The sequence below is a fragment of the Girardinichthys multiradiatus genome, chromosome 1 (assembly GCF_021462225.1).
Source record: "Girardinichthys multiradiatus isolate DD_20200921_A chromosome 1, DD_fGirMul_XY1, whole genome shotgun sequence".
Classification (NCBI taxonomy): domain Eukaryota; kingdom Metazoa; phylum Chordata; class Actinopteri; order Cyprinodontiformes; family Goodeidae; genus Girardinichthys; species Girardinichthys multiradiatus.
Genome location: NC_061794.1, coordinates 48,627,867 through 48,651,482, shown reverse-complemented (window position 1 = coordinate 48,651,482; position 23,616 = coordinate 48,627,867). Strand labels below are relative to the sequence as shown.

The 23,616-nt window shown below is 44.4% G+C and overlaps 2 protein-coding genes and 1 long non-coding RNA gene across 3 annotated transcripts in view; 1 reads left to right on the top strand and 2 right to left on the bottom strand.

Annotated features, from left to right (window-relative positions):
- Positions 1-3,236, bottom strand: part of fgd1 (FYVE, RhoGEF and PH domain containing 1) — a 49,621-nt gene extending 46,385 nt beyond the window's left edge. The window contains exon 1 of the mRNA XM_047366419.1: positions 893-3,236. Coding sequence (XP_047222375.1) covers positions 893-1,034 — 142 coding nt within the window. The 5' untranslated portion in view covers positions 1,035-3,236. The remainder of the gene's footprint in view (positions 1-892) is intronic.
- A 1,164-nt stretch (positions 3,237-4,400) lies between these two features.
- The window catches only part of LOC124873531, a 30,937-nt gene continuing 11,721 nt past the window's right edge, over positions 4,401-23,616 (bottom strand). The window contains exons 3-10 of the mRNA XM_047374238.1: positions 22,278-22,435; positions 13,219-13,417; positions 12,307-12,403; positions 7,506-7,677; positions 7,385-7,434; positions 7,205-7,304; positions 4,711-4,841; positions 4,401-4,533 (exon numbers count right to left, since the gene is read on the bottom strand). Coding sequence (XP_047230194.1) covers positions 4,492-4,533; positions 4,711-4,841; positions 7,205-7,304; positions 7,385-7,434; positions 7,506-7,677; positions 12,307-12,403; positions 13,219-13,417; positions 22,278-22,435 — 949 coding nt within the window. The 3' untranslated portion in view covers positions 4,401-4,491. The remainder of the gene's footprint in view (positions 4,534-4,710; positions 4,842-7,204; positions 7,305-7,384; positions 7,435-7,505; positions 7,678-12,306; positions 12,404-13,218; positions 13,418-22,277; positions 22,436-23,616) is intronic.
- Positions 4,731-6,125, top strand: LOC124873537. Its single transcript, XR_007039563.1, has 2 exons — positions 4,731-4,866; positions 5,125-6,125. It is a non-coding gene; the product is annotated as an uncharacterized LOC124873537 (long non-coding RNA).

Sequence of the window (23,616 nt, the reverse complement as noted above, 5' to 3'; positions counted from 1 at the left end):
GAATGGCTGAAGGTCATCAGGCCCTGCCCCTGAGGTAAAGTTTAGACACAAGACGTCCAAGAGCAGCAGAAGAAGACATACTAATCCAGACATCAGTCCATGTCCGTCTATCCATCCAGGTCCATTCATTCCTTCATCCATCCATCTAAAACATTGTTATCCCTTACATTACAAGAACATCTAAGATTTTTTCCTAACATCCCAGTCCATTTCAGAACCAACAGAACTCTCAGACAGAGGTTGGTTCACTAAGACACAACATGCAATCTGAGCAGCGTGGTGTTTGCAGTTCAGAGCAGCGAGGAACACCCAGACCTTAATGTTGGAGAAACTGAGCCGCTGCTCCATGGCTTCAGGCAGGAGAGCCAGGTCCTAAGGACAGGGCTCAGCTGTGCAGCCACACCTCCAGGATTAGGGACAATCTTTTGAGGACCAGAGTGTTCATAGTTTGAACTAAGATACATGGTTTGACAGAAGAATGAAGGAAGCTATTTTCACCAAACAAAAGAACCAACTCTGAAGAGACAAGGAGGTCTCAGATTTCTGCTGTACTGTTCAACCTCAAGAACTAAAGTCCAGTCGTTTTGTTTTTTTAACCTTTCTTGGATCCATGTCCTGGATGACTGAGCATCCAACATCCAGTTCACAGACTACAGGTTCATCCATGTCTCCTGGTTCACCTTGTTGCAGGTGAGCCAATCTGGTGCTGAAGAGCCAGTGTCCTCCATGTGTTCCTGCTCCAACACCGCTGATTCAGACAATGGACATGCCACCTCAGTTTGACACCAGGTTCTGGAGGAACCTGTGAACGACCATGTCAGATGGAGCAGGAAACATGCAGCAGCACCCGAGGACCCCTGTTTTACACACACAAAGGCAGCAATGAACTCACCTGTCCTCTGGGTGGCACTGTTGCTGTTGTGTGCCGCAGTGTGGAGGTGATAGGAGAACCTCATGGTGCTGTACTGGCTGGAGAAGGAGGAAGCAGGTAGGCTGACCCCCAGAAGGGCGCTGCGAGGTCGGTTCAGCTGCATGCCAACACCTGTAGAGGTACCTGAGGCCAGGTCAAAGGTCACAGTCTTTCTGGCCTCAGATCATCCTCCAGGCCTTCTCAGGTGGACTCAGCTCCAGCTCTTACCCTCAATGGTTCTTCACAGTTACTTTGTCTCAGCGGAACCACAGACAGAAAAATTCTGGTTCTGATTTTCTACAGCAGACACTGACCTGACACTGGGCCCCATTCAGGACTAAAGTCCAGCTTTAGGTGTTTCAGTCCCTGCTGGATCCCTGTGTTGGTCTGGTCTCTTGGTTCTGGTGTCTCTCCTCTTTCATCCTCCCTCTGTCCCCCATCTTTCCATATTTCTGTCACTCTTTCAGGAGGTTCATGTTCTGACTGTTATGGACTCCATCTCAGTCTAGAGGAAACGGTCCTAATAAAATCTGTCCTCAGATCAGCTGACTGAGGGACCCGGTCCCCCCTAGCTGCTCTCAGATCAGATCTGAAGAGTCTTGAAGTGGTGTTACAGTCTCCTTGTAGTTTTCTTCATGAATGTGCCGACTCAGCTCTCCTCTCCCAGGAGGTCCATCTGTGCTCCTGGTCCTGGTCTGATCCTGGTTCTGCTCTGGTCCTGGTCCCTCTCCTCCTTTAACATTCCAGCTCCCTTTGAAAGTTTTCAGTTTTATCCAAACAGCAGCTCGGTCGTTTGAGCAGAGTTAGGGTCTGATCTGAGCAGCAGACTGACACCAGAACTCCTCCTCCTCCATCCAGACATCTGATCCCAGAGCTGCTCCCCCTCCCTCCGTCTCGCTCTGTCGTCTGGTTCTCATTTTCTCTGCTTCTTGTTTTTTTCAGGCTGGAATCTGGGGCAAAAGGAAAACTGGGGAGCAGAATTCCAGCAGGACATTTTCCATGCTACTCCATTTCCTTTTTTCCTTCTTAAACGGGCAGCAGAAGAAGCAGTCAGCCAGCAGTGACCTCCACCTGCCCAGTCCCACTCAGGTTTTTAGAAGTTCTTTAATCAGGCAGAACTTTAGTCTGATCTTCTGACACCTTTTGCCTCCTGCTGGTCATGACAAGTATTATCCTGTCTGCTGTTAACTCACTTTTAGAGGTGATGAGCTTAAAACCATCACTAGAAAATAATCCAGATGAGTTTAACTATGCTGAGCAGTGTATCTACTGGAAGTGCCCAGGGAGGGAGTCATCATGAACTGTTGAACAGCCAATCAGAAGAAGCCAATACTAAAAATGGACAAACTCACATTCATTGGACTCAGACCAATAACATCAGCCGGTTCTGGTAGAAGAAACGTCCTCTGGTCTGAACCCGTTTCAGGGTTTCCAACATCACTGCACAAGATAAAGAGACCGGTTCACATTCAGAATGTTCCACATTAATAGTCAACCTAATTCATCATGAGAAGAACATCTGAGAACTTCAACAAGTTTGAAAGGTCTCCAAAATTCTCTTCTAGCCCACAGTTAGAGTGAAAGCTCGAAGTAGAGGTCCATTGTTCTTCAGAGGATTGAGCACATTTACTGATGAGAGGTCCAACTAAAAACTGCAGCACTGTCCAGTAGGTGGCGCTCTAATTGGTGAAGTACCTGAAGGAAAGAGAGGCTGAGCTTCCATAAGGATGGGGTCTGGCTGCTGACTGTATCTGACGGAGCTTTGGCTGTAAGGAGTAGGAAGGAGGGGGACGGCCGTCACCTTCTACCTGGAGGAGCGTGACGGAGTGGGATATCTTTTTTAAACCGTTAAACTTAGCAGACAGACAGGAAGAGGAGCGTTCAGGAATCGCCACCATCATGGTTTCTGACTAATTGCAGCGCCCCCAGCTGGCAGCAGACTAATTAATAAAATTTAATTAGTTTTGATCTTTAACACAGATGATCAATGGCTGGTTCAGTCAGAAAGCCTTATGTTCTGACCCAATCATTCAAAGACTGAAACATCTGAACTGTGGACAGAGTGCAGCAAAACAGTCTGAGGAACCAAGCTTGTGGCAGGATGGGCCTCCAGAACTAGAACACTGGTGATGATGGTTCCTGAAAATATCCAAATGTTTCCAGGGTTTCCTCAGTGGAACATCTCATCCTGACCGGTTCTGAACTGCAGCAGACTGTAAGACCCAGCTGTGACCATCAGACCCATAACAACTCCTGTTCAGAGCCTGGTCAGGAACGGATCCGTTCAGAGGGATCATATTGGGGACCGATCCTGACAAAATTAAAAATAAAAGCAGAAATATAAATGTTTTGTTTTTCCTTTTCCTTACACATGCCTTTGTTCTTTTTACATTTCCTCGTCTCTCTTTTTCCTTTACCGTATGCATTTCTCCTTAATTATGCAAATGAGGAGGGCTGCCTTCTTCTCTCCAGCTCCTCTCCTATTGGTCAATATACAGGAAGTAGGAGGATCCATGTGCAGGCCGAGGGTGTGTCCCATTTCAGGGGCTGGATCCTTCCAAGTTCGTACTTGTGGGCTGTTTACATCACAGCGCGGCGCGTAAGGTCTGTCAGATGCTGCCGACAAATGTGTCCTTCTTTTGCCCGATTTGAAGGATGACTTGTGAGTATCCTTCGTGGTCCATCTTTTCCCATGATTCATTGCGGGTCGAAGCGTTTTGGTCAAACAGGGGCAGCCATGGCGGACCACAGTGGCAAAAGCTGTGAGTAAACTGTGAAAAATTACTCTTTCTGTGACACAAATGAACTTCTACAATGTTTTTAGTGCGGGAATATAACTATGTAGACGTGAAATATCTGCTTGATTTATCTAGACATCGCTTAATTTCAAATGTGCTCCGACGTGTTCGGAGTTTTCTGCTCCCACCGTAGTAACTCACAGCTTTTGCCACTGTGGTCCGCCATGGCTGCCCCTGTTTGACCAAACCGCTTCGACCCGCAATGAATCATGGGAAAAGATGGACCACGAAGGATACTCACAAGTCATCCTTCAAATCGGGCAAAAGAAGGACACATTTGTCGGCAGCATCTGACAGACCTTACGCGCCGTGCTGTGATGTAATCGGCCCACAAGTACGAACTTGGAAGGATCCAGCCCCTGAATTGGGACACACCCTCGGCCTGCACATGGATCCTCCTCCTTCCTGTTTATTGACCAATAGGAGAGGAGCTGGAGAGAAGAAGGCAGCCCTCCTCATTTGCATACTTAAGGAGAAATGCATACGGTAAAGGAAAAAGAGAGATGAGGAAATGTAAAAAGAACAAAGGCATGTCTAAGGAAAAGGAAAAACAAAACATTTATATTTCTGCTTTTATTTTTAATTTTGTCAGGATTGGTCCTCCATAGAATCAGTTGTACCACAGCAGAAACCAAATCAAGGTTCTTCAGGTGTTGTCCTGCAGGGGGCAGCAATGAGCAGCATCATCAAAATCATCGTGACAATTTATTAAAAACATTTTTATTAATCCTTAGAAAAACAAAAATAAAATAATTTGCGGCAGCAGAATACGGCTGATGTCCCTCAGAGGACATCTGAACGGCGATTCCTCAGGCAGTAACGAGGCTGGGGGGGTGAATGAGATTCAGTGAATTATGAAGAAGAATGAAGAACCAGATTGCTGAAGACTCATAAGAAGGTTCTAAAACATGATTAAATGTTCTGGGGCTGGAACAGTAACAGCTGATCTGGTGAAACACAGAGATGATTTCATCATGCGACCAAAAATCACTGCAGACACACCTTCCTGGTCTCCACCAGGACGCTGTAGACCAGGGGGGAGGAGGGGGGTGGATGTCGGCCTGGGCTCTGAACTGATGCATGATGGGAGGTGGAGTGACACAGGAGATGTATGCTCCGACCTGAAGGAGAACCTAGGAGAAGGTCAGAGGAGATCAGGTGAGATGGACCACTGACACATTTCCAACTTCATTATTTTCCTCCCAAAAACTCTAATGATATTAACTTTTTAACAAAAGTTTTTATTTTTTATCCCACCAAATATAAACTGTTTTATATTTCAAAGGCTCTTATTCAGAGCCTCCAGCATGAATAAGAGTAATAAAACTAAGCATTGATAAAATGTTGAATATGACAAGACAGAGCTGCTCCCAGTTCAGCTCCGAAGGAAAAATGATCTGTTTAAATGTTTTACAGACATTGGGCCTAAGACCTGCACACACAGGAAGTTCATCAGTAAAACATGAGGAGAAAACTGGAAAACCAAGCAGACAGAGAACCTGTCTAACCTCAGAGAACCTTCAGCATTGTAGAAAAAGGCAGAAGGTTTGGTCCATCTCTGCCTGCTGTCAATCCCCCATGCCCTCTACTGTGGTTAGCCACAAAACTTTCAGATCATCCAGAAGCTCTTAGCTGAAAGTACGTCAACACTTTAGACCCATTGGACCTTTGAAAATGTTGAAAAACTTCTTCCACTGTTAAGGTGTGTTCAGAATAACTGCGAGTTGAGCAGTTTTTTCGCCTCATTTGCGTGCTGTCGCCCGCCTGACATTTCGCCAGCACTTGGCGTGTCTAATGGACGACAACGCTCCACTCGCTCCATCACATCATCAAATAGGAGGAGCTTCTATGTGCTGCTTGTCGGTTTAAACTCAACATGGAGCGAGTCACAATACTTTATTTATGGAAAGCCGTTCACCAGAGACGGAACCAGTTTGGACAGTACCACCACCTACTCCAGGAGCAGCGGTACGTCTGTCTATACGGGACCCAGTTTGAGGACCTGCTGTCCCACGTTGGGGGACGAATCAGCCTCCGGGGTACCAACTACAGGCGCTGTATCCCCACTGCAGAGCACCTGTTCAGCCACATCTAACTGTCCACATCTCCTAAATATAATAAACATTTTTGTGCCTAAACATTTTACGACGAGGACCAGCAAAATGCACCAGGCAAGATCTGATGTGACAACAGAATGTAGCATGGCAGCCATAAGTATTGAATAAATATGTAATAACGGCTGATCGGCCACCTAGAAATCAGGCTTGCTGACAGATGCATCTGAAAGTGAAATACTTTCCTACATGAACATAGATCTACCCTGAGAAACTGCTGGGAGTTTCATACCTGACAACTGGGCTTGTATGACAACGTTTGTGCTATAGACGCAATGCGAATAAATAGAAAAGTTCAGTGTTTGTCAACTCCAAATGACTCACTCCTGTCACGTTATTCACGTTCGGTCTGAACACGCCTTTAGAAGAAGACCTTCCCATTCCATTCACCAGTAGAAGGAGACCTTTCCAGTCCAATTATTATATTTCCATCATTTTTGGAATGAGGTTCTTTACCTTTTATCTGGATTTTAAGTTGACTGTGTTATGACATTTTTAGGGATAATTCGGTAACAAAAGGTCTCCAAACATTCAATGATTTATTTTAAAGCCTCGGCTCTGAGGGGTTGTTGTTTATTCAGTATTTTTATGATGTTGAATTAAGAGAGAGATGCTGCCGTTGCTGAACCGCTGCATTAAAGTTCAACCAAAAGTGAAAAAGGTGTTGTGGATATGTCGATTTTTTACACCTGCTTTAATATTTAGCAGTAAAAAGTCTGGTTGCTTATATTCAATGTTTTAAGGAGCTTCTTAAAGGTTATTTTAGCCCAAATTCTGTAAAAATACCACCGGGATCTACATTAAAGCCAATAAAATAAATCTGGCTCAGCAACAAAAGCCTGAAGTCAGCTTCTGGTTCCTAAATAAAATAACATTTTCAGAATCCTTTGTGTCTGTCTCGGAGCACAAGATTTACTGGGTTAGAGGTAAAAATCTGACTCTCTTGAATTTTAGAAACATAACATGAGATCAAGAACATTTGTTAGTCAACTAAAAATATTGACTGATTCACTGCAGCCTTACTGCAGGGGTGGGGCGCCCAGGGTATGGGCTGAGACACCACCAAGAGACACTGAGAAAGCTGAGGTGAAGATCCTATGGGACTTTCAGGTCCAGATAATTCACCAGGTGATGTTAACCAACCAGATGTGTTGGTGGACAGGCAGAAGAGAGGGTAGGAGTTAAGACTCTGATCTAAAGAAACACCATCATCAAGAAGAAACATGAGAATATCATGGATCTGCTGAACTTCAGCCACAAGCATAGGATCACCTCTTCCCATCATTGTGAACATCTCCCACTAACAGGGAACATGAGTCAGGTTAGTTTTACCTGACTGATAACATGTTGTTAAAATAATAGTCTCTCTAAAGTCAGCTGACCTGTATGTTGCAGGGGAGACTGGTGGGAGGAGTCTGTAGCCACTGATGATATCATGCTGAACTTCTCCAGCCTCTCTGCTCTTTTGGTTTCTGAGCTCCTCTGGAAAACAAGCAGCAGGTGGTCCAGATCAGGAAGCAGCATCAGGTGATTAAGGTGTGTTCATCTCCTGCTGACCTCACCTTTCCATCCAGCTGACAGTCCTCAAGCTTCTTCTCATCTGCTAATCTCTCTGAAAACAAAAAGAGGCTACAATAAGCCACAACCCCGCTGCACCTGATGTGGTCTCACCAGAACACTCACCTGCACGCTGCAGTGCCTCCTGCAGGCTTTTGTGCGTCTCTCTGAGCTGCTGCAACACCAGCAGGCTCTGCTGAACCGGGTCTCTGTAGCGAGCACACACCAGCAGTAGGACACACACTCCAACACACACCGATAGGCGCCGCAGCATGCCCACATACGCCAAGACCAGCTCCTGAACACACAACACACACACACTGAGCGACTAGAGTTCACCTGCACCAGGTGAGCTCCAGGGGTCTCATGTACAGTAAGGGTATATGCAGAAGAACCTGCTGTACGCCATTTATAACACAAGCATCCAGATGCATCATGATAAAGTGATTGTATAAAGGTGAGCAGCTCCATGGCCGGCCTATGAACGTTACTAGAGAGTCTGGACCCTTTGGTGACACCTAGACCCTTAATAAGAAAGAATTGTACACAAACTATTGTAGCAAGTACTAAGATATGCAATACCCTCAACAACAACTGGCTTTATCATTATCATAATTATCATTTTTATTAATACTACTCGTACTCTTCATCTTCCGCTTATCTGGGACCGGGTCGCGGGGGCAGCAGACTCAGCAGAGACGCCCAGACGTCCCTCTCTCCAGACACCTCCTCCAGTTCCTCCAGGGGGAGCCCAAGGCGTTCCCAGGCCAGCCGAGAGACATAGTCCCTCCAGCGTTTCCTGGGCCGTCCCCTGGACCTCCTCCCGGTGGGACGTGCCTGGAACACCTCCCGAGGAAGGCGTCCAGGAGGCATCTGGTATAGATGCCCGAGCCACCTCAACTGGCTCCTCTCGATGTGGTCTAGTCTAGTCCGAGCTCCTCACCCTATCTCTAAGGGAGGAAGCTCATTTCAGCTGCTTTTATCCAGGATCTCGTTCTTTCAGTCATGACCCAAAGTTCATGGCCATAGGTGAGGGTAGGAAGAAAGACCGACCCGTAAATCGAGAGCTTTGCTTTTTGGCTCAGCTCCCCCATTGTTACTTCAAGGCTGGACTATTGTAATTCGTTACTATCAGGATGTCCACAAAATGCAGTTAAAAGCCTTCAACTGATTCAAAATGCTGCAGCAAGAGTTCTGATGAAAATGAGAACTTGTTCTCACACCAGATTACTGGAGTCCAACTGCCTGCTCCGGTACTCAAGCTGTCAGATGAAACACGCACCAATTCGTAGAGACTGACCAATGATGTGGTCAAATCTTGTTTAGAGTATGTGACAAAAACAAGAGATGACATAGAAACAAAAATTTGAGAAAAAGATCTAAACAAAATAAAACCTTTGGTTTTTTTTATTGTTCACCTTGTAAATAAGATCTACACTTAATATCTAATTATGAACAAAATTATAATGAACTATACCGTCACTAAAGCTGCTGGTATCATCTGCTAAAGACCCTAAAAGAGCTGCAGTCAATCTGCACTGTGGTATGTAGCAGGCAGACATGAGCAAACAGTCATTTAAACTATAATAACTAAAACTCAGAGCATCCATCACTCTCTGTGAACATCATCATTCAAAGTCATGCAGCTGGTCCACAGTAGAGTTACTATCAGGCCAACATTTAGCCCTCCTGCGATGCTAACAAGAACTAACTGATGCTGTTTCAAAATGCTGCAGCAAGAGTTCTGATGAAAATTTAAAAAAGAGATCATATTTCTCCTATTTTAGCTTCTCTTCATTGGCTCCCTGTTAAATCCAGAATAGAATTTAAAATTCTCCTCCTCACATATAAAGCCCTTAATGATCTAGCTCCATCATACATCAGAGATCTGATTGGTCCATATGTTCCTAACAGAGCACTTTGTTCTCAGACTGCAGGTTTACTGGTGGTTCCTAGAGTCTCTAGAAGTAGAATGGGAGGCAGATCCTTTAGTTATCAGGCTCCTCTCCTGTGGAACCAGCTCCCAGTTTTAGTCCGTGAGGCAGACACCCTGTCTACTTTTAAGGCTAGGCTTAAAACTTTCCTTTTTGATAAAGCTTATAGTTAGAGTGGCTTAGTTTATCCTGAGTTATCTCTGTAGTTATGCTGCTATAGGCTTAGGCTGCTGGAAGACATAACGACCACTTTCACCCTCTTCGCTACATTCTCACACTACTCTCCAATTTTGCATTATTTGCTGTTATTTCAGGTTGAGGTGCAAACACACCCTCCATTTCTGCTACCTGTATGACCCCTTCTCTTTTCTAATGGTTATAATCAGTCTGACAGAGAGAGGTATCCCAATCATTGTGGTTTTTAGTATAACAATGACCATCAGTGGGCTCTAGATGGACAAACTTTATCAGTGTATTATTTTACTTAGTACAGCTACACATAGCTCGTTCTAAAATTTCCAAACTTTAACACTCAGTAGTTTAATCTAACCTCCCCAACAACCAGCACCATTCAAACCCTTTGTGAAGAGACTTGAGACGACATGTGTTGTGAATTGGTGCTATATAAATAAAACTGAACTGAATTGAAAAACTGAATTACTGTGGCAGCCGCACCGATCCGTCTGTCGATCTCCCGCTCCATTCTTCCCTCACTCGTGAACAAGACCCCGAGATACTTAAACTCCTCCACTTGAGGCAGGAACTCCCCTCCAACCTGAAGAGGACAAGCCACCCTTTTCCAGTCAAGAACCATGGCCTCGGACTTGGAGGAGCTGATCTTCATCCCAGCCGCTTCACACTCGGCTGCGAACCGCCCCAGCGCATGCTGTAGGTCTTGGCTAGAGGGTGCCAGCAGGACCACGTCATCTGCAAAAAGAAGAGACGAAATCCACTGGTCCCCAAACCAGACCCCCTCCGGCCCTTGGCTGCATCTAAATCCTGTCCATAAAAGTTATGAACAGGACCGGTGACAAAGGGCAGCCCTGCCGGAGTCCAACATGCACCGGGAACAGGTCCAACTTAGTGCCGGCAATGTGGACCAAACTCCTGCTTCGCTTGAACAGAAATCGGATGGCCCCTAATAAAGGGCCCCCCAACTCCGTCAGAATCTTTTCTCCAATACCCTGGCATAGGCCTTGCCACGGAGGCTGAGGAGTGTGATCTCCTTGTAGTTGGAACACACCCTTCGTATGAAGGAGGTCCCCTTGTGGTGGTCTCCCTTCTTATGAAGAGGGACCACCACCCCAGTCTGCAAGTGCAGAAGCACCGTCCCCGACCGCCACACAATGTTGAAGAGGCGTGTCAACCATGACAACCATACAGCATCCAGAGACTTGAGGTACTCAGGGCAGATCTCATCCACCCCCGAAGCCCTGCCACCGCGGAGCTTTTTAACCACCTCGGTGACTTCAGCCTGGGTGATGAAAGAGTCCAACCCAGAGTCCCCAGCCTCTGTTTCCACCAGGGAATGCGTGATGGCAGGATTGAGGAGATCCTCGAAGTACTCCTTCCACCGGCCGATAATGTCCCCAGTCGAGGTCAGCAGCTCCCCACCCCCACTGTAAACAGTGTTGACGAAGCACTGCTCCCCCACCGAGGCACCGGACACTTTGCCAGAATCGCTTCAAGGCCAACTGTTAGTCCTTCTCCATGGCCACACCGAACTCCTCCCAGGCCAGAGTTTTTGCCTCGTCCGCAGCTACGGGCAGCAGCATCGCCAATAGATGCGGAGAACATCGTCCACTCGGACTCTATGTCTCCAACATCCCCCAGAATGTGGTCAAAGCTCTCCCGGAGGTGGGAGTTAAATACATCCCTAGCCGAGGGCTCCGCCAGACGTTCCCAGCAGACCCTCACTATGCGCTTGGGCCTGCCAAGTCTATCCGGCTTTCTCCTCTTCCAGTGGATCCAACTCACCACCAGGTGGTGATCAGTGGACAGCTCAGTTCCTCTCTTCACCCGAGTGTCCAAAACATGCGGCCGAAGGTCTGATGATACGACAACAAAGTCGATCATCAACCTCCTGCCTAGGGTGTCCTGGTGCCAAGTGCACTGATGGACACCCTTATGTTTGAACATGGTGTTCATTAATATTATTTGATATTACTAATATCTTTATTATCTTCATCATCATCAGAGGATAAGAAAATGCGACACAGGATTTTCTGGCCCAAGACCATCTCATCTTGGAGGTTCTTGGAGGTGAAATCCGTCTTGTGATGCAGAACCGAGAAGAGCTGTGTGCTTCCTGTAGTTTTTCACCTGTAGATCCCGCTGGGGGTCCTAACAAAAGAGGCATTTCAGAGGGATCTAGCAGACGGGTGAGCACCATGTCACTCAGCATTTCCATCAAAGGGGCTGAATGGGCCAATGTTACAGCTTAGATTTCCTGAGGTACCTGAAGCAATCAGCTGCTCCTATGCTGCAATAAAAGCAGCTTCACTGAGAAAAGTTCAACATGAACTGGAAAATTTTTCATCCCATCAGCTTATCTGTGATGCACCAATGCTTTGGACCAATGGTGTGGTGAGGTAGTCTGGCCCGATTCCTTCATTCTAATGAGCAGCATAGGAAAAGCATCAGTAGTTGGGTGAAAGATCACATGTAAAGACTGAAATGCTGCAGCTTCACTCCTTCATTCATTTACAGTTACAGTGTGTGGATCCATCAAAGTCATGGACGAATATCTGAAAATATTAGTATCTGCTGAGTGTGTTTACACGCCTCATTCAGGAGCATCTTCAACACTTCTCATTGGGTTCTTCTTTGTCCTGTGAGAAAACACGATATTGGACTGTGCAGCCAGGAGAACCACATGTACACCGATATGTGGATGGAGGTGTGCTGGATCCACAGGAAGCAGGTATGTTAACTGTGTTAGTAGAAAGTCCACGCCAGTGTTTGTACATGAGGCCCCAGGTGAGCGTACTGACCATGTGCAGGTGTTCCGGATGATCAGAACTCAGCACAAACTGGTAGATCTTCTTCTCCAAGTAGAAGTTCAGGCACACCAAAGCCAGCAGCACCAACCTGAACACAGAAAACATCAGGAGATAATCAGGTTAAAATCAGCAAACACACAGGTATGCTACAACTGTCTGTTATGTTCTAAAGGTTCTACAGGTTTCTCTGGATCATCTTCTGAAACTGAAGCTGACTGAAGACTCAAGAGGGAACTTCAAAAGGAACTGGATCTTCCAGAGTAGACCCATCATTTAATCCAGAAGAGCAGATGGAGGCTCAGCAGTATGAAGTCAGCCTGAACTGAATCCAGAACCTTGGTCTGATTTATCCAAACAGGCGTGTTCACAATGATGCCTTCTAAAAGCTCCTTTCTCAGCATGTCAGGTAAGCAGAGGACAATCTAAAGTCAGCAGATTCCTGTTCAACGACCCACAGATCAGAACGGGGTCACCACCAGGAAGAAAAACTTAAGTTTTGACTGTGATCCATCAGTTCAACCAGAACAAAATCAGTAAAGGTTCTCTGTGGGTTCTTCCTTTAGTTGTCCACCTTGAAATTACTGTGTAGATGTTCCACTCATCAACATGAAACAGTTTTATGGATCATCATCCCATGACTGGGATCAGGAACTTGTTTACATGCCTTCCAACTAGTCCAACCGCTCCATCTGCTGGTATAAAGTAGTACTGCCTCGTACCACTGCTGTAGAATCAGAAATTAAAAAACATTTCGGGAATAATTTAAACGACCTGGTTTATCATCGGTAAGTGATCCAATCAAACCTATTAGCCGAGGTCGAAATTAGTGATAAAAACCTTGAGACTCTCCAGAACAACTAGCTTCACCTGGCTGCAGATGAAGGTGGGGCGACAAGGAGTTACCTGGCTCTGGAGGAGCGTGGGGTGGAGGTGATGAGGTAAGAGGTGCAGAGAGCAGCAGCATTGTAGCAGCAGGAGCTCAAACTGTGGGCCTCCATGAGGAGGAAACTCTGCATGAAGGAGATTCTGTTGAAGAGCTCGGACAGCGCCACCTGCTGCTCCCTAGAGACACTGCTGAGGTCTGAGAAAAGGGACTGCAGACCTGAGATCAGCAGGTGGACAGGAGGAGACAAAGACAGACAGCAGACAATGTGGACAATCAGCAAACTGAAATAAATTAAAACTTCTCCCAATAAGACTGGACTATGGGAAGAAACCTCTGCCATCAGAAACTGAATTGCTCTGACTGAATCTGTATTTGTGTAATTTGAAATTAAATGCATTGGTTTGAAAATGAATTTCACTAAACTGAAAATGAATTAGTTTGCATTGAAAATTCAGTTTAATTACTTTCAAGGAGAGAAAAGCTGTGAAACAACTGAACTTTTACAATGTTTTTAGACGAGGATGTAGCTGTCTAAACCTAAAATATCTGATCAGTTTATCAAGATGACGCTTAATTGCTCAGGTGCTCTGACGTGTTCGGAGATGTCCGCCGCCCCAGCAGCCGCTCGCCTCACTAGCTGTCAGCTGACCGGGTGGTTGAGGAGCCTAAACCCCCAGAGAACAGCTGACTCCCGGCTCATTGTTTGCAAAATCTCGCTGGGTTTCCCCGATGGGTGGAAGTTAAACAGATATAATTCAGTCAGATTATATCTAATATTAATGTTTGGTTTATTTTTTATAATAATAATTATTAGTATGCTCTACATATAAATTAAACAAATGTTATCTATCATCTATGTATTTTATCTACAGTGTTAGATTTTTATATCTATGAACAGAAAAATAACTGGAGACAGCACTATGCTAATCTGGCATGTTTAGCTAATAGCTAAAAAAGTTTTTTGTTTTAACTTTATTGTATAAACAATAACACGGTGGCGCAGTGGGTAGCACTGTTGCCTTGCAGCAAGAAGGTCCTGGGTCCAATTCCTGGCCGGGGGTCTTTCTGCATGGAGTTTGCATGTTCTCCCCGTGCATGTGTGGGTTCTCACCAGGTACTCCGGCTTCCTCCCACAGTCCAAAAACATGCCTGTTAGGTTGGTTGGTTCATCTAAATTGCCCTTAGGTGTATGAATGAGTGTGTGCGTGGTTGTCTGTGTGTTGCCCAGCGATGGACTGGTGACCTGTCCAGGGTGACCCCGCCTCACGCCCATAGACTGCTGGAGATAGGCACCAGCTTCCCCGCGACCCACTAAGGAATAAGTGGTAGAAAATGACTGACTGACAAATATTACAAGTATACATACTTCTTATCAGCAAGCAGTCAAATATTACACAAAGAAAAGAACCAAAGGGAATGCAGAATAAGATGAAAGCCATATAAGATAACAGGTGATTAATATTAGAATATGAAATATGCATAAGACAAGGTAAACCAAGTAATTGAAACTATTGCAAGGGGACTTAAACATTAATAATTGGATTTATGTCAAAGAAAAAAAACACAGGCGGGACATACAGTTAAAGAGTAGAGCAGCATTCTTTGACTCCATCATTTTCACAGAGTTGAATAGAAGAGATATTTCTTTTAAATAACATAGAAGGTTAGGGGTAATTTTCAAAAATTTACATTTGTGTAAATAATATTTGGCCATAATGATCAAATTATTAATTGTAAAGTTTAAATTTGTGTCCAAAGTATAAATACCGCATTTAATATTGTTGTAAGTTAAAGTTGCAACATTGAAATTGTTGGTCAGCAGCTAATTATGAAAATCCATCCAAAATTTGGAAGTATAACTACAAGAGAAAAATAAATGTTGTATTGTTTCTATATCAAACTGACAAAAAGTACAATCAATCATTTGCCTCAATATTACATTTTAGTCTCAAGTATTCTTTACACGGATAGATGTTATTTAATATCTTAAAATGAACTTCTTTTACTTTTGAGGGTAAAGGGAATTTTAAATAGTTGCATCTAATTTTCTTACAAACCTTAAAAGAACATTCTTATATTATATTACTTATTTTCAAGGGTAAGGGTAAGTATTTTGGATGGTAAGTGTTCTTAAAAATGTATTATTGCAATTTTTTGGCAGTAAAAAAGTAGTCCTGGATAAACAGAGGGTAAAGCCGGGGTATTGAGGAAGTATAAAGCAATGATCCTTGTATTGTGTTAATCAGAGCCTGAGGGATAGCTTTAATTACAGCTTCAAATTGTTTTTTAGTGCACATAAAGTTGTATTTATGCTGGAATTGTTCAAAGTCTAGAATTTTCCCCGTCTCATCCATGAGATGTTGAACCAACCATATGCCATTTTCCTTCCATTCTTCAAAATAAAAGGATTTCTTCTTTATTATTACGATGCATCTATTATTCCAAATAGAGGTATTATGGGGGGAGAAGTTATGCTTAAAAATTAATTTCCAATAATGAAGGACTTGTTGGTGAAATTGAAAGAGTTTAACTGGAAGTTTCTTCATTTCAAAGTCACTTTTTAAGAGGAATGCTATCCCACCGAAGTCTAAAAAGATTTTTGCAGGGAGGCTAAACCAAAAGTTTCATAATGTTTAAGAAAGTTTTGTAACCATCTAAGTTTTAAGCAACCGTTTATCGAGTTAAAATCAATGGCATTGAGGCCTCCTTCTTCCAACCATTTTATAATGTCAACTCTTCTGAAATTAAAATTATTTTGATTATTTCAAGACTTTCCATTTTTGAGAGTAATATTATTCCAAATATTGAAAGATTTCTTTGTAACCATGTATTTAAAATACTTTTATTTTTTTAATAAAATATTGTCTAAGTTTGCAGTGGATCTAAAAGTTACATTTTTGGAAACAGTGATCCTTAGATATTTGACCTCATGTTTTAGAGGCATTACATGAATAGATGTTAGAGGGTGATCACGTACAGCCATAAGTTCACATTTGTCTACATTTAGATGATGGTGGATCATTTGAACCAGGAGGGGACCTCACATTTCTCCAGTGATTTGTTGAAGATCCTTGTGAAGATCGGAGCGAGTTGATTTGATCAGGCTTTCAGGCATGATGGGGAGACGTTATCAGGTCCTCCAGCTTTCTTTGTTTTCATGCGCTGAAAGAGTCTGTTTACATCTTCCTCAGAGATCTTTAGTGCAGGTAGAGGATCTGAAGGTAGGGGGGAAGAATTTGTTCCTGAATGGGATGTAGAGGAGATGATTTGAGGTGTGAATGGCTTCTTGTCATGTCTGCAGTAGAAGCCATTCAGACGGTTGGCCAGGAGACGACTCTGTTCAGGATGGGTGGAGGGGCTCTTGTAGGCAGTCAGGTTTCTCAGACCAGTCCATACAGCTGAAGTGTCACCAGTAGAAAGGATGTTCTTCAGCTTCTCACTGTAGCTTCTCTTAGCTGTTTTGATCTCCTTTGTTAGTTTGTTCCTGGCCTGCCTGTACCGCGCCCAATCTCCACTGCTGTGAGCTTCTTCCTTTTACCTGCGCAGATTCCTGAGGTGTGGAGTAAACCATGGCTTGTTGTTCCCAAAGGTGCAGAAGGTCTTGGTCTGCACACACATGTCCTCACAGAAACTGATGTATGATGTCACCACATCAGTTAGTTGGTTTACGTCAGTGGCTGAAGTTTCAAAAACAGTCCAGTCTGTGCATTCAAAGCAGGCCTGTAGCATCTGCTTTGATTCCTCAGTCCACTTCTTAACAGTGTGAACCTTGGGTTTGGAAGCTCTTAGTCTCTGTCTGTAGGTTGGGATGAGGTGGATTAGATAATGATCTGAAAAACCCAGAGCAGCCCTGGTAACAGCATGATATGAGTCCTTTAAAGCTGTGTAACAATGGTCCAGTGTGTTTTGTCTCTGGTGGGACACTTAATATGCTGTCTGTATTTGGGGAGTTCATTGGAGAGGTTTGTTCTGTTAAAATCTCCCAGTATTATGATGAAAGAGTCCGTGTATTTTTTCACCACGTCTGTAATCATCTCAGCAAGATGTTTTTCAGCAGCAGAAGTGCAGCCATGCGGTGGAAAATATGAGCCGATTATTATAAACGAGGAAAACTCTCTCAGTGAATAAAACGGTTTACAGATTATGGAAAATGATTCCAGATCAGGACTACATGTTTTCTCCAGCACTTTTACGTCTCTGCACCAACCTTCATTTATATAAAAGCAGATTCTGCCTCCTCGTCTCTTCCCCGATAGCTCCACGCTGCGATCCGCTTTGAGCAGCTGGAAGTCCAGCATCAGCAGTTCTCTGCTTCATGTCTCGGTGAAGCAGAGAACCGCTGATTCACGGAGGTCTGAGTTTTTACCGGTGAGGAGAAGCAGCTCGTCCATCTTGTTGTTTAGAGAGCGGACATTTGCCAGGTGGATTGAAGGCAGTGGTGTTCGTAGTCCTCTTTGGCGGAGTTTTACCAGCGCGCCAGCACGCTTTCCCCTTCGACGCTTCCGGCGCAGAATCCCGTATAGAGCTGCAGCCCTGCTTGCCAGGAGCTCAGTGAACCTCAGATCGATAAAAGATGGTGAAAAAATCCCAAGAGAGGACTCTCTGATGTTGAGAAGTTCCTCTCTACTGAATGAGACCACAGGATTGTGGCTCGAAAAACATAAAAACACACAAAATACAAAAACAAAGAGAGAGCGAAGCTCCGAGGCGGCCATCGTCGGCGCCATCTTGTTTATCAAAGGCCTTACAAAAATCTAAGAATAGTATGAGACCATTATCTTTAATTCGTACTCGTACTTGTCGTCTTCCGGTATATCCGGGACCGGGTCGTGGGGGCAGCAGACTCAGCAGAGACGCCCAGACGTCCCTCTCCCTAGACACCTCCTCCAGCTCTTCTGGGGGGAGCCCAAGGCATTCCCGGGCCAGCCGATAGACATAGTCCCTCCAGCGTGTCCTGGGCCGTCCCCTGGGCCTCATCCCGTGCCTGGAACACCTCCCGAGGAAGGCATCTAGGAGGCATCCGGTATAGATGCCCGAGCCACCTCATCTGGCTCCTCTCGATGTGGAGGAGCAGCAGCTCTACTCCGAGCTCCTCCCAGAGGGCCGAGCTCCTCACCCTATCTCTAAGGAAGTGCCCGGCCACCCTACGGAGGAAGCTCATTTCAGCCGCTTGTATCCGGGATCTCGTTCTTTCGGTCATGACCCAAAGTTCATGGCCATAGGTGAGGGTAGGAACGTAGACCGACCGGTAAATAGAGAGCTTCGCTTTTCGGCTCAGCTCCCTCTTCACCACAACGGACCGGCACAGCGCCCCCATTACTGCGGCAGCCCCACCGATCCGTCTGTCGATCTCCCGCTCCATTCTTCCCTCACTCGTGAACAAGATACTTAAACTCCTCCACTTGAGGCAGGAAATCCCCTCCAACCTGAAGAGGACAAGCCACCCTTTTCCAGTCGAGTACCATGGCCTCGGACTTGGAGGAGCTGATCTTCATCCCAGCCGCTTCACACTCGGCTGCGAACCGCCCCAGCGCATGCTGTAGGTCTTGGCTAGAGGAGGCCAGCAGGACCACGTCATCTGCAAAAAGAAGAGACGAAATCCTCTGGTCCCCAAACCAGACCCCCTCCGGCCCTTGGCTGCGTCTAGAAATCCTGTCCATAAAAGTTATGAACAGGACCGGTGACAAAGGGCAGCCCTGCCGGAGTCCAACATGCACCGGGAACAGGTCCGACTTAGTGCCGGCAATGCGAACCAAACTCCTGCTCCGCTCGTACAGGGACCGGATGGCCCCTAATAAAGGGCCCCCGATTCCATACTCCTGGAGCACCCCCCACAGGACATCATGATGGACACAGTCAAATGCCTTCTCCAGGTCCACAAAACACATGTGAACCAGTTGGGCAAACTCCCATGAACCCTCAAGTACCCTGTAGAGGGTATAGAGCTGGTCCAGTGTACCACGGCCGGGACGAAAACCACACTGCTCCTCCTGAAGCCGAGGTTCGACTATTGGCCGGACTCTCCTCTCCAATACCCTGGCGTAGGCCTTATCAGGGAGGTTGAGGAGTGTGATGCCCCTGTAGTTGGAACACACCCTCCGGTCCCCCACCACCCAAGTCTGCCAGTCCAGAGGCACTGTCCCCAACCGCCACGCAATGTTGAAGAGGCGTGTCAACCATGACAGCCCTACAACATCCAGAGACTTGAGGTACTCAGGACGGATCTCATCCACCCCCAAAGCCCTGCCACTATAATCCAATAAATCTAATACTAATCTAATATTGTTGTGGATGGAGCGTCCTTTTAGAAAACCAGATTGCGTTTCACAAATAATTTGTATAATACCTTTTTTTAGTCGATTTGCAACTATTTGAGCAACCATTTTATGGTCTACATTAAGTAATGTTTTGGGTCTGAGATTTTCTAAGTATTTCTTGTTCTTACCAGGTTTTGGAATGACAGGTATTAAACCTTGCTTCATTGTCGGCATTAAACTTTTATTTGAATAACATGTTTGAATTGCGCAGAAAAACAGATCCTTAATGTCTTCCCAGAAACATTTTTAAAAGTTTGCCGTTAAGCCGTTCTGACCTGGAGCTTTTCCTGGAGATAATTGTTTAACCGCAATGTCCTATTCATACATTTCTATATCAGAATCACAATCTTCTTTAAAGTCTCACGTTATTTTTTGGGATGTGGGGTTCAATATTTCTGAAGAATGTATCATATTCATTCATAGAGTAGCAGGATGAGTTTAGGTCTCTGTAAAATAACTAGACTTTTTTTTTAGAGATAAAGTCAGGGTTGGTACATTCAATGTTATTAATCATAAGAGAATTTATTGCATTTCTCTCTTGCCTTCTTTTTTCTAGTCCATAAAAATAGGTTGTGTTCTTTTCACCCTCCTCAATCCATTTGGCCCTTGACCTTACAAAGGCTCCACGGGTTTTAAGCATATACATCTCGTCTAATCTAGAGTGGAGATTTAGTAATGATGTTTGATCTGAATCGGATAGAGACGTGTTTTATGTAATTAATCAATTTCTTGTGCCAAAGTTCTCTCTTTTTCTCGTTATTTGACTATTTCTCTTACCAAATTGAATAGATAATTGCCGAACTTTAAATTTAAAGAATTCCCATCTGTTACAGTAATTTCCAATTTAGGTATCAAATCTGATTTCTAAAATTTTACTTTTGATTAGATTACAATAGTTGTCATCTTTTAAAAGATCAGCATTACATTTCCAATAAGTGTTCCTCTTGTTTTTATTGGTCTCTGATTTTTGTTTAAGATGAATAGAACAGTGATCAGTTAAAGGGGCACTTGATATTGATATCTCTGAAATATAATTATCAATCTCAGGCCTAGATCACCATAGATCAATTTTAGATTTGTAAGCACCATTCGATTTTATCCATGAAAATTGCCTGACATCTTTATTTTTGATTCTCCAAATATCTATCAATGAGTGATGGTCACAAAAATGAAGCAGGATTCTATTGTGAAGGTTATTAGTCAGTTTGGATGGATATCTATCTAACCAATCAGCAGGTGCCATATTAAAGTCCCCTCCAACCAAAACAAAATTAGTATTGTAAATGTTTTTATATTCTGTAATAACATCAGATATGTCAGATAATAAAAGCTTATTTTGAGCAGCATTATGGTAACCATAAATATTCACCAGAATAATATAACATCCTTAACAGTTCAGAATCGCTGCCAACCAATGACCAGATTTATCTGCCTTGTATGAAATCACTTGTCCTGGAAACCTGTTGAAGCAGATCGCCACACCTGCCGATCTGTTCGAACCATGGCTGAGTAGTATTCTGTCTCCCCACTGATTAGACCAGAAGCTGGTGTCCGAGGTGCAGGAGTGGGTTTCTTGTAGGAAAATACAGTTAGATTTTTTACCTTTACAAAAGAGAAAAATGGCTTTTCATGTTATATTGTCTTTTAGACCCCCCGGGGGTCCGAGAAATGAAAGAAATTGGCTTTCAGGGAAAACATTAGCTGGAAAACCTCACAGCAACAAGAGTTAGTTCAGTGTAGATGTTTTTTTTTCTTCCTTAAGTTGTGAACAAATAAAGAATTCCTCTTTTAAAATGTGAACCTACTTAGATATGAAGTTTGTTTGCTACATATTCTGAGCTCTTTAAGTAGGGGTTCAGATCTGGATGCTTTTCTTGCTTGGCTGATGTGTGGCTACAGGGCTGCCCTGGCATGCCGATCCTCCTTCATTAGATCCTCTGCAAATTTAACTTCGGCTTCCTGACAGATTTTCGACTTTTTCGTCATCTTCCAAAATGCGTCCCTGTGGTGTCGTCTGGAGAACTGGATGATGATGTTGCGTGTTTTGTTCTCCATCCTCTTCCCGACGCGGTGCACCGTGTCCACAATGTCTTCCATCCTCTTTATATAGCTAACTGCTACAGGTAGCATAAGTGTTGCTGTTTGACCATCATTTGTTTCCATGACGCTTCTTATAGACGTTCATTTGACTTGATGATTGACGTGCGCCAAGCTCATGTAGCTGCACTGCTCCAGCTCAAAATGCCGTAAAGGAAGTTTAACCTGACGTGAAACTTAAATCGATTAATCTGTGTTTGATTAATCTGTGGCTATCCTCAAGGACCCGGATGTGGGACACAATAACTGAACTTTGGAACTGAAATTGAATTTCAGACCTGAAAGTGAAAGTAGTCAAACTTAATTTTAAATATAACGGAATACATTTTAAAAGCAAATGAATTAAAGCTTCAAACCATTAAATTCAGATTCAGTTTAGTGAAATTCATTTTCAAATCAACGTGTTTAATTTCAAATTACGCAAATACAGATTCAGTCTGAGCAATTCAAATTCAGTTTCTGATGGCACAAGTTTCTGCCCATACTGGACCCACTTTGTCCTTCTTACTGGTCAAAAAACCCAATGAGTACGAGCAGGATGCAAGTTTATTTTAACCTGAGTACGGTCTTTCAGGCTGGCGGTTAATTAACGCAGGTACGGTCTAACAAGCTAAGCCTTATTTTGACCTGAGTACAGTCTCTCAAGCGTAGTGTAGTTTTACCCTGTGTGGAGTCTCTCAGGGTGACTCTTAACTGCTCTCCATTGGACAGTATTTCTTTTTGTGCCTGTAGGGCAGCAGTCTGGGCTTCCATCATGTCATTGGCCATCTGTCTGGTGGACTGAAGCTGCTCAGCAACCCCTGCTGAGGTCTCCGTCAGCCTGAAACACAAGGACGAACCTGTTCATGGAGCTTTAATTCTTTGTAGTCCCAGACTGAACAGAGGTGGCTCTGCTGTGTATCAGTGTGTGCCGATTAACAGCAGAACTGTGGAGTTCAGCTAGCAGAATGTTTAAAACCTAATCTGAGATTGATGCCAGTAAAAAGAGGAGGAGATCACTTAGCTGAACTGGCAAGGTTTGTGGCAGTGTGCAGCGCTCCACTCTGACCAACATGTAATCACACACCGATAGGTTTCAGAGCTCCCTTTGTTCAGTCTGTATAATAAGCAATAAGACACTGGAACCAGTGTTTTTAAGTGTTTCTTTGTTTTTGTGCAACATCTAACTCAGACCGAGCTGCAATCTGGTGAATCAGCCTTACTGTTTCTTTTTGGGTGTCTAATCAAATATTGTGCCTATCCGTCTTAACTACAGTGCATCCAGAAAGTATTCACTGCCTTTGCTTAATATTTGTGGTTGCACCTATGGCCGCAGTTCTTTGAAACTGAAGCCAGAAGCTTAGCTCACCTATCTTCAGAATCAGAATCAGCTTTATTCCCAAGTTTGCTCAGACAAACAAGGAATTTACACTTTGCTCTCAATTATAAAGAAAATCTTTTTAAATGTACATATAAACACAATTGACTTTACAATGTTCTGGAGCTCTGTCTTTAGACAGTTTCATCAATTCTTCATTGCAGAACATCTCAAGCTCCATCAGGTTGGATGTAAGACGAATGTTCAGCTATGTTCAGATCTCTCCAGATGTTGAATTGGATTCAAGTGTAGACTCTGGCTTGGTCGCCGCAGGACCTTCACTGAGTGGTTCTGAAGCCTCTCTTTTGAGATCTTGGCTGCATGCTTCAAGTACGTCGCCCCAGTCTGAGGTCAACAGCTCTAGAGCAGGTTTTCATCCATGTCTCTGTACATCGCTGCATTAATCCCTCCCTCTGTCCTGACCAGCCTGCCAGAGCCTGCTGCTGAAAACATCCTCATATCATGATGCTGCCACCACCATGCTTCACTGGAGGGGTGGTATTGTCCTGGTGATGAGCGGTCCACTCGCCTGGCAACACCAAAGAGTTCAATCTTTGTCTCATCAGACCAGAAACTTTGTTTCTCATGGTCTGAGAGTCCTTTAATCAAAGTTCAATCAGACAGCTGCAGCTGATCCAGAACGC